We start from the raw sequence: 12,797 nt of genomic DNA, 5'->3' as shown, positions 1-12,797 counted from the left end.
ACTCAATACTTTCAGAAAAGTTAAAGTATTTGAATTTTCCTGTTTATCATTTATGAACTTGTTTATTATTTATCGATTAATTGTTTCTATTAATGCACATTAAGTGACTTAATTTACTGTCTTCCTGCTCAGGCCTGTGACACTCCTCTGCACCCCCTGGGCAGACTCATGGAGACATTGGTTGCGGTGTATAGAATGACATACGTGGGTGTTGGAGCCAACCGCCGGCTATTGCAGGAAGCTGTAAAGGAGATTAAGTCCTATCTTAAGCGAATTTTCCAGCTGGTGAGGTAAGAGATCTTTTCATTGAAGCCTGCGAGCTGTGGAATACTAGTTTATATTAATGCTTGGGTGTATTTGTCCTGAATCTGCAGGTTGCAACTTTGTGAAGAATTATAAGTGTTCCCCTGTATCATCACAGAAATTATTCATCAAGAAAATGGTTTTATGCCACAAGTCCTTAAATAGTAATCAAGTAATGAAAACATGTTTTAAATTTTTGTTTATACTACAAACATAAAAAAGATGAACGTTGGCCATTGTTACTTATTTCATTTTATGTCTTTCTTACTCATTCAGTATAACAGAAGGCTAAAATAAAACTTTGGTTTTTATTCTAATTTTGGTATGAAATATAGTAGTCTTCCTATTTGGATTTAATTGCTAGGCAAAATTGTGTCTCTAAAACCCAACCACAGAGTAGATAAAGTTCAATATAAAGTTTTGTCCCTGAGTATTTTTGTCCTGTCCCTTGACAACAGTGTCATATACATTCATTTATTCAACAAATATTTATTGAGTTCTTCTGTGTGTTAGCCACTATTCTCAGTTCTGGCAGGATTTATCAGCAAACAAAGTAAAAAAAAAAAGCTATGCTGTAATGGAGCTTACTTTCTAGTGGTGGGAAAGAGTAAACAAAATATGTAGTGGGTCAAATGGTGATCAGTGCTATAGAGAAAAATCAAGGGAATAAGGATGGGGCTAGAGGTAAGTTTAAATAGAAGGTCAGGGAAACCTGACTAAGAAGGTGGTGTTTGAGCAGAGACTTTGAAGAAGGTGATTATACAAGCCAGTAAACATCTCTGAGAAGAGAGTCCCAGGCAACAAGCAAGTTTAAACTTGTGAGGTGCAAGATCTTTCATTGGGTTTAAGCTAACAAATAAATACAACATGGATATAATTATATAAAAGTTTATGAATTTGTCCCAGGAACTTCCTTATATTATTAGCATTACCTCAAAATTGATGAATGAATTTGGAAGTGTTTCAGGTTCTGAGGGAGAAGTGTGATCTACTAAAAAGATCACTGGGCTGGGAGTGTTTCAGCTCTGGACATTGGCTAGTTGTGTATGATAAAGATAAGTTTCCTGACCTGTTTTAATTTTCCCAACTATAAACTAGGGCAGAGGGAGGGGCAAGGTATAAGGCTACAAAAATTGAGACGATCACAAACTGCCTTTAAAGGGTCAAGATTCAAATCTGTAAAAATAAAGAGGACAATAAACTTAATTTATGGTAGATGGTAGAGCCGACCAGCATACAGGAAGTCAGAGATAAAATCTACGGCAAAATTCTAAGCCTAGAAAAAAATCCTCAACAATTTAGCCATTGATTGTTTGAAAAATTAATTTTCAACAACTTGACTTTCCTAAAAAAATTTTTTTTAATTTTACATTAATTGAGTCTTCTGTTTTTCCCTCGATGTTGGACATTTAAATTGTTTCCATTGGTGTTTGCTTATATTCTGAGAATAATGGTCTCTGCTCACAGTTAATACAGATTGACCTTAGATGAGATTTGCCAGTAGGAAACACATATCTCATCTAGATCAGAATTCTCCATTCCTTGGTAACTAAACAGAAAAAAATCACAGCACATGAAGATTTTTTAGTGTTATTATTCATTAATTGTACTCTTAATTTTATCTTGTAAGAAGCATCAGTTAAGAATCTCAGGAAACTGAAATACTTAGTTGATAATAAAGTTTGATTTCATAGGCCCTTAAATGGATCAACTAATGGAAGTATGTTTTTACTGTTTTCAGCCACTCTAGAAGTGTAATTGTATAATTATATTTTTATTATTCGTTAGGTTCTTATTTCCTGAGCTTCCTGAAGAGGGCAGCACAATTCCTCTCTCTGCTCCTCTGCGGACTGAAAGGAAATCCTTTTGCACCGGGAAATCAGATTCCAGATCCGAATCACCAGAGCCAGGGTAAATGGACTTAGGTAGAGGTAGTAAATAAAGGTGGTGGGGACTAGATGATCTTATAGATCCAGAGTCCGGGGATATCAGTTTAGTCATTTTTAAAATTATGTGGTTGGCTTAGGTGATCTCTGAGGTTCCTTTTAGGTCTCAAATTCTATTAGCTGTACCCCAGGAAAGAGCAAGCACAAGTGATCTGGGCACAAAGGCTGCTGAGCAAAGTAACATCATGCTGACCTAGAAAAACCACAGAGCAATCAGCCTCCCAGTGGAAACGAAGTTTTCAGTTAGATTTCAAGTTGTTAAAGAGAATTCACAATTGGTCCAAGACAAAAATCTGGGGCCATAGGTAAGCTCCTTATGTCAACTCTATGTGTAAAGGGTAGAGTAACATTATAACTTCTTTAAGATTTCCCACCTCTACTTTTGACTTTTAGAAACTGATTCTGCATTCAGTTTTAATACTAATTCTCCTCTCCTTCCACTCCAATATTTTGTAGTTACGTAGTAACAAGTTCTGGATTGCTGCTTCCTGTGCTGCTACCTCGACTTTATCCACCACTGTTTATGCTTTATGCTTTGGATAATGATCGTGAGGAAGACATTTACTGGGAATGTGTTCTGCGACTAAACAAGCAGCCAGATATTGCGCTCCTGGGCTTTCTCGGGGTGCAGAGGTAAGTACAGCAGTTATGAGCAGAACCAAATGGTTTTCATTTAAAATGGAAACAGCAGTATCAGGAATTTGGTATTTCTGATAATATTTGGAGGAGTATGAAATCTGCTTATTCTTTGGAATGTTGTTTATTCTTATGTTTTCATATATACATATAATATATATATATATAAATTAAATATGAATTATCTTGCCTGATATTTTATAGTTCCTTAAAGCAAAACATATGTTTTATATTCACATTCCTCAGAAAAAATTAATTGTATTCACTTTCTGGCATTTTTTCCTTCCCTTTTTCTCTTCTCTCCCTCCCCTCCCCATCTGCAATTTTTAATTTAAAATTTTAGAAGTGGTCTTTTTGTTGTAAAGCATTATTTCTTGTTGTTTGAGGGGAATATTAAATGATTATGCTTTCTTTCTAGTGCAATGATAAAGCTGACTCTCCCCACCCCCAATAATTATGTATTTATGCTATCAAAAAAAGTGAATAATCTTTAATTAGAAAGTAAATGGAAAAATTTTGGCCAATATTTGGTAATATCTGTAATGGGTAAGGTTATTGGAGTATAGAATGGCAAATCTCTTAGTTTCTGATAGAAACTCTTAAATCACTTCTGGAATGTTTATTAAAACTATCTGTGGAACGGTTATTTTTAATGGGGACAAGGAAGCCAAATATAGCTGTCAGCTGTTTTTATAGGGATTTATCTACCATAAGAACTTATATTAACAATTTATGGATTCCATTGTAGGAAATTTTGGCCAGTGGCCTTGTCAATCCTTGGAGAGAGTAAAAAGGTATAGTAGATATTCGTTTCCTCAGCAAATATGATTTTCTTTGGTGTGAAGAATTTGAGATAGCAAAAAAATTCCGTTTTACTTTGGAAGAACAGTATACCTAAGCTTGTGTTAGTATCAGTTATTCACCAAAAAACCTGTACCTTGCCATCAATATAATTTATTTTTATTACTGTTACAAAAGATAGCTTTCCTCTTTGACCTTTACTAATTCTCTTTTTACAGGTTTTGCCGACCACAAAAGATGCTTGTTTTGCTTCAGCAGTAGAATGTCTGCAGCAGATCAGGTAATTTCTGATTTGTTGAAAAATCACACAAATCAAAGTAGTGGTTAGCCTATTAAGATATTAAGATCTTATCTTTACCTAAGCTCTAAGCAACCCCCTCCACTCTCAAGTAGTGTCAAACTCAAACTGGAGATCAGAAAGTCTCTTTTGAGACATTTGGGTTATCTTTTACTCTAAATTGCCTTTGCATAAAGTCAGAAAAGTGGTAGAGAGTCTATCCAGAAATTTGTCTATATTGTCACATTTTTAGCCAAAGGGAAATTAACTAAACTTCTCATTCAGAAAAAAGCATATATTAGGAGAATAAGATTCTACATTGGTGAAAGGAAACATGTGATTTATGAATTCTTCCATGTGAACCATAGACCGTTGAGGTTTCTTTTCTCTAAACACCATAGGATTACAAATGTCATCCCTTCCAGCGACTCATTACACTTGATGTGTCCAATTTAAGGCATGAGAGCCCAAGAAGGAATATTGATAAAAAATTAATATCAAATGGTTCTATTAAGAAAATTACAGGATATCCTTTTTTTAAACAATAGCACAACGTTTACCCCATCAGACAAACTTAAGGTCATCCAGCAGACTTTTGAAGAGATCTCTCAGAGTGTCCTGGCATCACTCCAGGAAGACTTCTTGTGGTCCATGGATGACTTATTTCCTGTTTTCTTATATGTGGTGCTACGGGCCAGGTAACCAATCTTTTCTGACATTATTATCAGTGAGTCATTATTTTAACAAGTCTGCTCTTTGCGTTTTCTGAACCGATGACAGGAAGATGCTCTCCCACTAGAAAAAAATCCACTTCTATTAACCCATTCCACTATGGTATTACCTTTTTATTGAGTTGTTTTTTTCTCTTCCCATCAAATAGACTCAGAAGTAGGATGGACATGCAAATGGAAATAACTCAGCATCTTTTTCTCTTTGGGACAGGATTAGGAATTTAGGCTCTGAAGTGCACCTAATTGAGGATCTAATGGACCCCTATCTTCAGCATGGGGAGCAGGGTATAATGTTCACCACCTTGAAGGTGAGTGTGGGTATTATTTAATAATTTTTTTATCTTAAAATCTGCCCTTCGTTTACCATATTATAAATCTATCATTAACCACCTTCTTTATATAAAAGTTCAATGCAAATGTTAAATGCCTTTAGAGCACACATTGATATTTTAAAACATAATACATTAAAGAGATATAGGATAAGTCATTCTTCACTATACTAAAGCAAATTATTCACTATCCAGCCTTCCCTATAAATAGATCATTCAAATTGTAACAAATGCTTACATTTATATAAATAATTGTAACTCAAAAAAAAAAGGATATTTAGTGTCCCGGAAAAATATTAGTTATTTAATGGAACTAAGGTAAAACACAGAAGGTAGTATGTAAATGAATTTGAATTCCATCTTCTTTCTTTTTCTTGTATTTACTGCAACTAATAGGTTACAAATGAGGTTGTGCCCTCTATGGATTGTTAGAAGTCATTCAGTTTCCCACCTTGATTTTTCTTGGAATTTGATAGAGTCACTCTAAAGTTTATTGGAAGAACAAGAGATAAAAAAATGGCAAAAATGCTTTTGAAAAAAGAGGAAGAATAGACGTACTCTGACAGTTAATAAAATATAAAATTACACTAATTAAGATAAAAATACATTATCATCACAGGAATAGATAAGTACTAAATGAAAGAGATAGTTCCCATATAGACACTATTATAATAAAATATTTTGCATGAAAATGGAAACATCAAACAAAAATGTGTTTGAAGAGAGGAAGAGAGGAATTATTTAGTAAATGGTAAAACAAAATATTGGATAGCATATTAGCAGTTTTGAAGGGATGGTGAAATAACAAATTACAGATGCTGGGGGTTTAAATATAGAGAAAGGGAGGGAGAAGGAAAGACAGGTTAATTAAAATGAGAAAAAACTAGAATTTAATGTTAAGTTTCTGGTCTGGGTTAACTTTTAAAATTTTTCAACTAAAATATCATTAACATTTCTATTTAATAAACTGAAAAGGGGGGAAACTGTCATACAGCTGTAAAAAACTTTTCTTGTTTGTTTTAGAATTAGAGGGAAAATAAACTAAATTTTATCTATACTAATTATAAATATACAAAAGATAGCCATTGGATAGGACTAGAAGGGAATGGGGAAAGCAACTATTTGTTGAGCCATCGGTATTAATAAAGGATTTTCTTTCTTTAGTTCCATGTGTATTGCTCAGATGATGTAACTTCCTTAAAAGTAAATTTGAAATTGTTTTGAATTTTTTTTCAGGCTTGTTATTACCAGATCCAGCGTGAGAAGCTTAACTAGGCTGTGTAACAGCTTGAAAACTGGGTTATCTGCTACAGAGTGTAATAGCACCATCTGGAGACTTCCTGCAGTGGCAAAAAGGAATGGTATTGAAATTGGAAAGGACTTTGTGTATTTTGGTTGTTATTTCTTTCTAATAATTAGAGCCCTGAGCCCAGGAAAAAAAGATGTACAGTTTACAGGGAAGATTGAAAAGGAGGTACAAATCAGATTATACCAGTCATTAGTCTATGTTAAGTTCCAAAAATAGCATACACCTACCGTTTGGAAAAAGAGGATATCCCTTTCTACAGTAAATGTATGTCAACTACATGAAGTTGTAAGAAAAGTTCCCAGGATAACTTCTTATATTAAAGAAGCTGGTAAATATTTTTGAGTTTCTGGTTTGCCTGAATCCATCTGCAGTTACCCCAGATCCCTTCGCAAGGACCAGATGGTACTTGAAACTATAGTAGCCACACTATGCCTTCCTAAATCCTTTCTAATCATGTGCGTATCATACTTTGCTGAGGGAGGGGAAAGAGGAAATTTTAAACTGCAGTTTTAAATTTTTTTAAGCTTTTGTCCCAGGGTATTCACAATGAGAGAAGTTCTATGCAGTGACTACCTACCACATCTTGATCCCCAAATGGAAACACATCCAAATAGGAGTCTTCTGTTTCCTGATGAAAAAGAACATAGGAACATAGGAATTTTGTTTTTGGTTTCCTCACTATGCTACAAAGAGTGGATACACTGGAATTCAAACACTGACTCTGAGCTGCTATGGAACCTCATTCGTCCATGTGTATGCATGTGCTGTATTCTGAGGCCTGCGAATGAGAGCCATGAAGAGCTTTTGCATGCAGGCTGTGTTTTGGAGCAGGACTAAAGACTGGGAAACATGGAAGCAAAGAACTGCATCCATCCCCAACCTAGTGTTTTTGTTCTTCCCTGTACCTCGCACTGAATTCACAGATGGGAAGAAAAAGGAAACAAGCTTTGGCTTTTTCCATCTCAAAAGTATTGTGGCACCTCAACATTTTAGTATTTTGATTTTTGCATTTTAAAAAATGTCCTATTGTAAGTTGTTCGTTTACAATGTACAAGTAACACTAGTAGCTATTTCGAATAACATAGGTGCTGTTCCTCATCTCATCTCTTACACACTGTGGTGAGCTTACAGAGTGTCCTGATTTATTTTAAGTGATTCAGCAGATGTTAATTAGTTTTGAAAAAGGATCATGGTTTTTGCTCTACTTTGTAATCAAGACAAGTGTTTATTAAAAATACTGTTTTGGAATGTTGGCTGTAATGTAACAGCAATTTTCATAATAAAAAACATTTCATCTTTATGAGGTTATTTGATGATTGCAGAACAAATCTCACAGGGTAGCCTTAAAATTTAAAGGAAACGTAGGCCCAGTATTTCTTCTGACAACATTGTAATCTATGCGTCTTTGTATTGACCTCAGAGATCCCTCTGGGGTTTTAGAGATCTTTCTCTTTAAAGTAAACATAAACTGATAATTATAGCACCTTTGTTGGTAAAGAAATTAACTTTCTGATCCTAATAACCCAAGGATAAAGTTCTTAAATCTATTATTTTTTTAATAAAAGGCATATTTTGATAGTTTCTAGGGTTTTTTTGTTGTTGTTTAGTTTTTGTTTGTTTTTTGTTTTTCTCTCTCTCCCAAACAGATTCAGGGAAGGGAAGAGTAAGGATTTAAAATTTTGGTTCAAAATATCCGGCATTGGTTAATCACCTCCCAGTGGTAATGTTTTCTCAGGAGGCCTTTCCATCTTGAGGCTGCCTCCTACCAGAGTATGCCTGCCATTGCTGGAAAGGGACCAACACTTAAAGATGAGTTTAAGTTCACATTTCCATTGGGCTTGTTTTGACTTTCTGAACACATACACAAATACCACATTTGGCTGGTAAAAACAAATTTATCGAGTATCTAACTCCTTAAGAGAGAGAAACAGGGATAATAATATGGAAATGGGCAAACAAAAGCTTTGTCCCTTTGAGACAAAAGGATCCACTGAGAAATTCACAAATGATGGCAGGCCATCTCGGTTCTAAGAAAAATATACCACAATTCATCCTTTCACTGGAGCCATGAATAAAACTGTCCAGTTACTTTAGATTCTTCATACTGCATTTATACTTTTCAGATAGCATATTAAAATTATAAATTTTTAAGTCTCTTGGGGAAAAACCCTAAATCTTCAGGCCAATATCTATAAGTAGAAATACCTAGCAGTCATGCAGCAATTTATAAAGAGATTTTACATTCATGATGAATGCTCACAGTAGCCCTGGGAGGCAGGTGTTAACCCCATTTCTCCCTGTTTTGCAGCAGTGGCTGTGATTTGCTCACTACCAGAGTTGGGACTCCAACCTAGAACTTTGCTACTCTAATTCCAGTGCTCTTTCCTGCTATGACTGCCAGGGATGTCCTTTCACAGCTGTATTATGCATTGAAAGTCCTTAAAGTAAAAAAGTTAAAAATGAAAATTTTATTAAAATCAAGTGCTTTTGATAAAATATGCTATGCTCAAAACACAAGTTTATTACATTCTCAGTTTGTGTTTTCATCTACATTGGAGAGATAAGGAAGGCCATGTGTTTAATTTGGGATAAAAGCTGATAAACCTTTAATAATTGCCATTTGGTCTTTACTTTTCTCCTTGCTGTCAGCAGTACCCTTTCTCCTATTCTTTCTGTGAGATCTACTTCCAAATGCTGTTCACACTGACCATTCCCTGCAATAAAAAAATTTTAATTAAAGAAGTAGAAGACTACTTCAAAAAGTTCATGGAAAAATAGAAATAAAGGATAATACAAATCTTTCCATGAACTTTTTGAAGTACCCTCATAGTTCCAATCTAGGGCAGAGAATGGGCTATTTGTTAAGTTTAGAACAGTAGCATGGTAGGGGACCGACCAGAAGGAACTGTTCTTGGTGGGTCTCATTATTGGTTGAACAGTCTTCCATTGTTTTCTCACCATAACAAAAGAGAATAAGGTTAATAGGTTGGCTTACTCCAGGTACCTCCACAGTTTTTCCTTTCATTAAAATAAAAATGCTATCTTCTATTGTGGGGTATCTGTTACTCCAAAATAGTCAACAAAAATATAAATTTTTTTGGTGTTAACTATGCTGGCAATTTGGGGGAAAACATGCTAGAATGAAGGTTGAAAATGATACAAATTAGACTTTTCAGCACAAGGAATACTTAGGAAGATTTGTGACAGGAGGCTTGTGAGTGATTTAGTGGTTAGGCTGGGTTAGGCGTCTAGGGATTAAATCAAAGAGGATGTGCAGTGATTTTATCTAGAGCAGCGAGGTGACTTTGGCAGCTAATAGCCCACTAGTATTTTCTACTAAAGTTTTTGTCTGGATAGGAGCAACATTGCATGTTTACGGTCTTACAGGTAAGAGATGCTGCCAGATAATCCTCAGTTACCTATAACTGTCTAGCCCTTCTGTCAGTTTTTAATAGCTAAAGATATAATTCTGGGTAATCTAATTCAAATGGCTTAGTTTCATAGTAACTCAAATTACATGGAGAATTTTATGATTTCAAAAGAGCAGATTTTGCTTGGAGTAGCCATTTCTTAAGTATGGAATATTAAGTTTTCATGGAGCTTGAATAAAATTGAGCATTTGTCCTATTCCTAATCAATAGCATGGCAGAGAGGAAGCCAGCTATTTTTCTCCTCATTAAGTTTTCAATTGCTTTTTCAGGGTTTGTCTAGTAAAAAGCATTATGTTGAAAAACAAGCATAATAGGAGTAGGAGGTTGTGGCATTTAATAATCGTCAGTACACTGTAAAAAGCTAATGGAAGTACTGATTTGTAAAGTAATGTTTAGGACAGATTCCTTAGGACTCAGTAACACTAATGCAGCTTCTCAATGACAAGAACTGGCTTCCTGTGTTACTTAATCATTCCAGAACTGCCTGTAATATTTACTTGCAGTCTCAATCAAGAATTCTCACTCTCAAGACAGCAGAAATAGGTAAGTCTCAACTGACAAACTTACTAGAGAAGTCATGAAAAGGAAGGCAAGCAAGAGATGTCACAGTCTGGCCGGGCACTAGCATCTTTCAGGACTAAGGAAACGAGGAAAACGTTTGATTTTACTACTTGTTTCCTGAATACCTCTTTAATTGTGAGGTTCCTTATCTGTAAAATGAAGGTTTTGCATTTGATTGTCTCTAAGATCCCCTTCAGCCCCTGATTTTAAAGTTTGCCTTGAGAGGGAGGTTAAAGGCACTGTAAGAGGCCGGGGAGGAGAGGAAGAGCGCCAGCCTCAAGTTCAGCTGCCTCCCAATGCAGGATTGAGGTCCCAGCTGCTCTCCAGCTCCTTGGAAGAAGTATCAGCCTTTTACTTCTATATCTTGGTGTCCCATTTTTCTACCCCTTCCCAACAACAACTGAAAATACTGAATGCTTGCTATGGTCCAAGCATGGTTGTGGGTGAGGCTACAGCATGAACAAGACAAGCAAGATCTCTGCTCCCCAGACCCTTTACAGACGTTACACATATGGGAGATGGACACTGAGCAAGTGACTGGGTAAGAGAATTGGGAAAAATGGAAAGTGCTATAAGGAGAATAAATCGCAACTGTTTTCTTAGCTACTTGGAAGGAAAAATTTTCTGGAGTTTCTTTCCCTGAATTTTGTCTTAGCTTGGGCTGCCATAACAAAATTCCATAGACTGGGTGGCTTAAACAACAGAAATGTATTTTCTCATAGTTCTTGCTAGCATAGTTGGGTTCTTGTGAGGTTTCTCTTCCTGGCTTGCAGATGGCTGCTTTCTCGCTGTGTCCTCACATGGCAGAGAGAGAGCACAAGCTCTCTGATGTCTCATATGTGGACTGCACCCTCATTACCTCATCTAAACCTAATTATCTCCAAAAGCCCTACCTCCAAATACCTTCACATTGGGGGCTTCAATATATGCATTTGGGAGGAGCAAAAATTAAGTCCATAATGAATTTGTCACAGAAATCCGAAGACCAGGAAGGCACAGTTTTTAGAATATGAGGGTACTTCAAAAAGTTCACAGATTTGTATTACCTTTTAATTCTATTTTTTTCACAAATTTTTGAAGTGCCCTTGTATGCCTTAGTTGTAGAGATGAAAATTATGCCTCTATGACTGAGAAACTTGGTCAAAATGAGCCTTTTAGAATATACGAATTAGTTATCCAGGTAGCCCTCAAGTTGGCTGTAGATTTATTAGCTTTTTTTTTTAATGGCATGTGGCCGGTACAGGGATCTGAACCCTTGACCTTGGTGTTATGATACCGTGCTCTAACCAACTGAAGAAGCTATTTTAATAACTAAAATCTACTATAGAAACCACTGCCTACCTATGCAGCACAGTCTATCTGTAAAGCTCCCTCACAATATGTTCATCTCAAATCTACAGTCTCTAGTGTCCCCATCTGCTGAGTGAGCACGCTGTTATTTGGGCACTAAATAGGGAAGAAATGTGATCCACCTCATGATGTGCAGATGACAGTTGGCTTGTTTAATATGACTGCTTTACCAAGGACATATGATTGTGAGAGGCCATTGGCTAACAGATTTTAAGAGGTTGCCCGGTGTCAGCCCCATCTGTCTGCTCTGTTGTCTGGCAGGCACTTCATCTCCCTTTTCAGTTCCCTGTTCTGGAAGTGCAACCATTTAGGGAAGAAGATGAGTTACATATGCAACTTGTGCTAAATGAATGATTCAATAGAGGCTCAAAAAGCAGAACACAGGAAAAGGTTCAACTGGGGCTGGGCAGGGTGGATGGTGGCTGGGGGTGCGGGGGGGCAAGCAAAAGCATAGTGATATCAAATTTTGGTAGAACCTACCAAACTAGAATACTTCAGTGTGACTGGAAAAGAATGTATATGGGAAAGTTGTTTAAAGTTATGTAACAGCTTTCCGTGTTGCTCTTTCTACTATTTAGAAATAACATAATAAATTTTTTTTTTTCATTTAGATAGCCTTCCTGTCTTAGCCCCACAATCTGTCTAGTTTCTATACAGTGGTTCTAAACCCTACCAGATTCAGTACTCCAGTCTTTAACAACTAATTTGAAGTGCTCCTTTAAAAAAACCCTCCTAATTTATTCTTTATTATCCTACTATAGCAAATGTCGTGGGTGCCCTACCCATGTCCCCTAGGTGCTTACCATTCTGGTACACTCTGGGCCATCTTCCAACTACCAGCTCCTGCACTTGCTGCCTAAAAGTATGCACATAGCAGGCTAGGAGGGCCAGAAGTAATGCTCTCTGGGAACAGCCCTCAACCAGTGGCTGGCAACATTGGTGTACAAATACCCCCACTCTCTTGTCCCTTGTCCCTCCATGGGGTTAAGATCCAGTTGCCCTTAGTGGTTATTTTCTTGATAAACATCTTTTACTGGTTTTTTCCCCTTCCCTGGCTTACTACCCTACTACCCTTCTGGTATTTCCTGGAATCACTTTCCAAATAAATTATCTGCCCTAGAGT

The 12,797-nt window shown here is 36.3% G+C and overlaps 1 protein-coding gene across 6 annotated transcripts in view; it reads left to right on the top strand.

Annotated features, from left to right (window-relative positions):
- ALS2 (alsin Rho guanine nucleotide exchange factor ALS2) overlaps positions 1–7,855 on the top strand; it is a 71,927-nt gene extending 64,072 nt beyond the window's left edge. For 5 of the 6 annotated variants that reach the window (XM_063092388.1, XM_063092409.1, XM_063092382.1 and 2 more), the window contains 8 exons: positions 133–290; positions 2,092–2,214; positions 2,706–2,882; positions 3,634–3,679; positions 3,905–3,966; positions 4,512–4,661; positions 4,906–5,002; positions 6,260–7,855. In XM_063092388.1, coding sequence (XP_062948458.1) covers positions 133–290; positions 2,092–2,214; positions 2,706–2,882; positions 3,634–3,679; positions 3,905–3,966; positions 4,512–4,661; positions 4,906–5,002; positions 6,260–6,298 — 852 coding nt within the window. In that variant the 3' untranslated portion in view covers positions 6,299–7,855. The remainder of the gene's footprint in view (positions 1–132; positions 291–2,091; positions 2,215–2,705; positions 2,883–3,633; positions 3,680–3,904; positions 3,967–4,511; positions 4,662–4,905; positions 5,003–6,259) is intronic. The other variant, XM_063092418.1, reaches the window with a different exon arrangement.
- The last annotated feature ends 4,942 nt before the right edge of the window (positions 7,856–12,797 follow it).

The sequence above is a fragment of the Cynocephalus volans genome, chromosome 1 (genome assembly GCF_027409185.1).
Source record: "Cynocephalus volans isolate mCynVol1 chromosome 1, mCynVol1.pri, whole genome shotgun sequence".
Classification (NCBI taxonomy): domain Eukaryota; kingdom Metazoa; phylum Chordata; class Mammalia; order Dermoptera; family Cynocephalidae; genus Cynocephalus; species Cynocephalus volans.
Note: the sequence above shows the minus strand (reverse complement) of the source record. Positions and strands in the feature narration are given on the sequence as shown.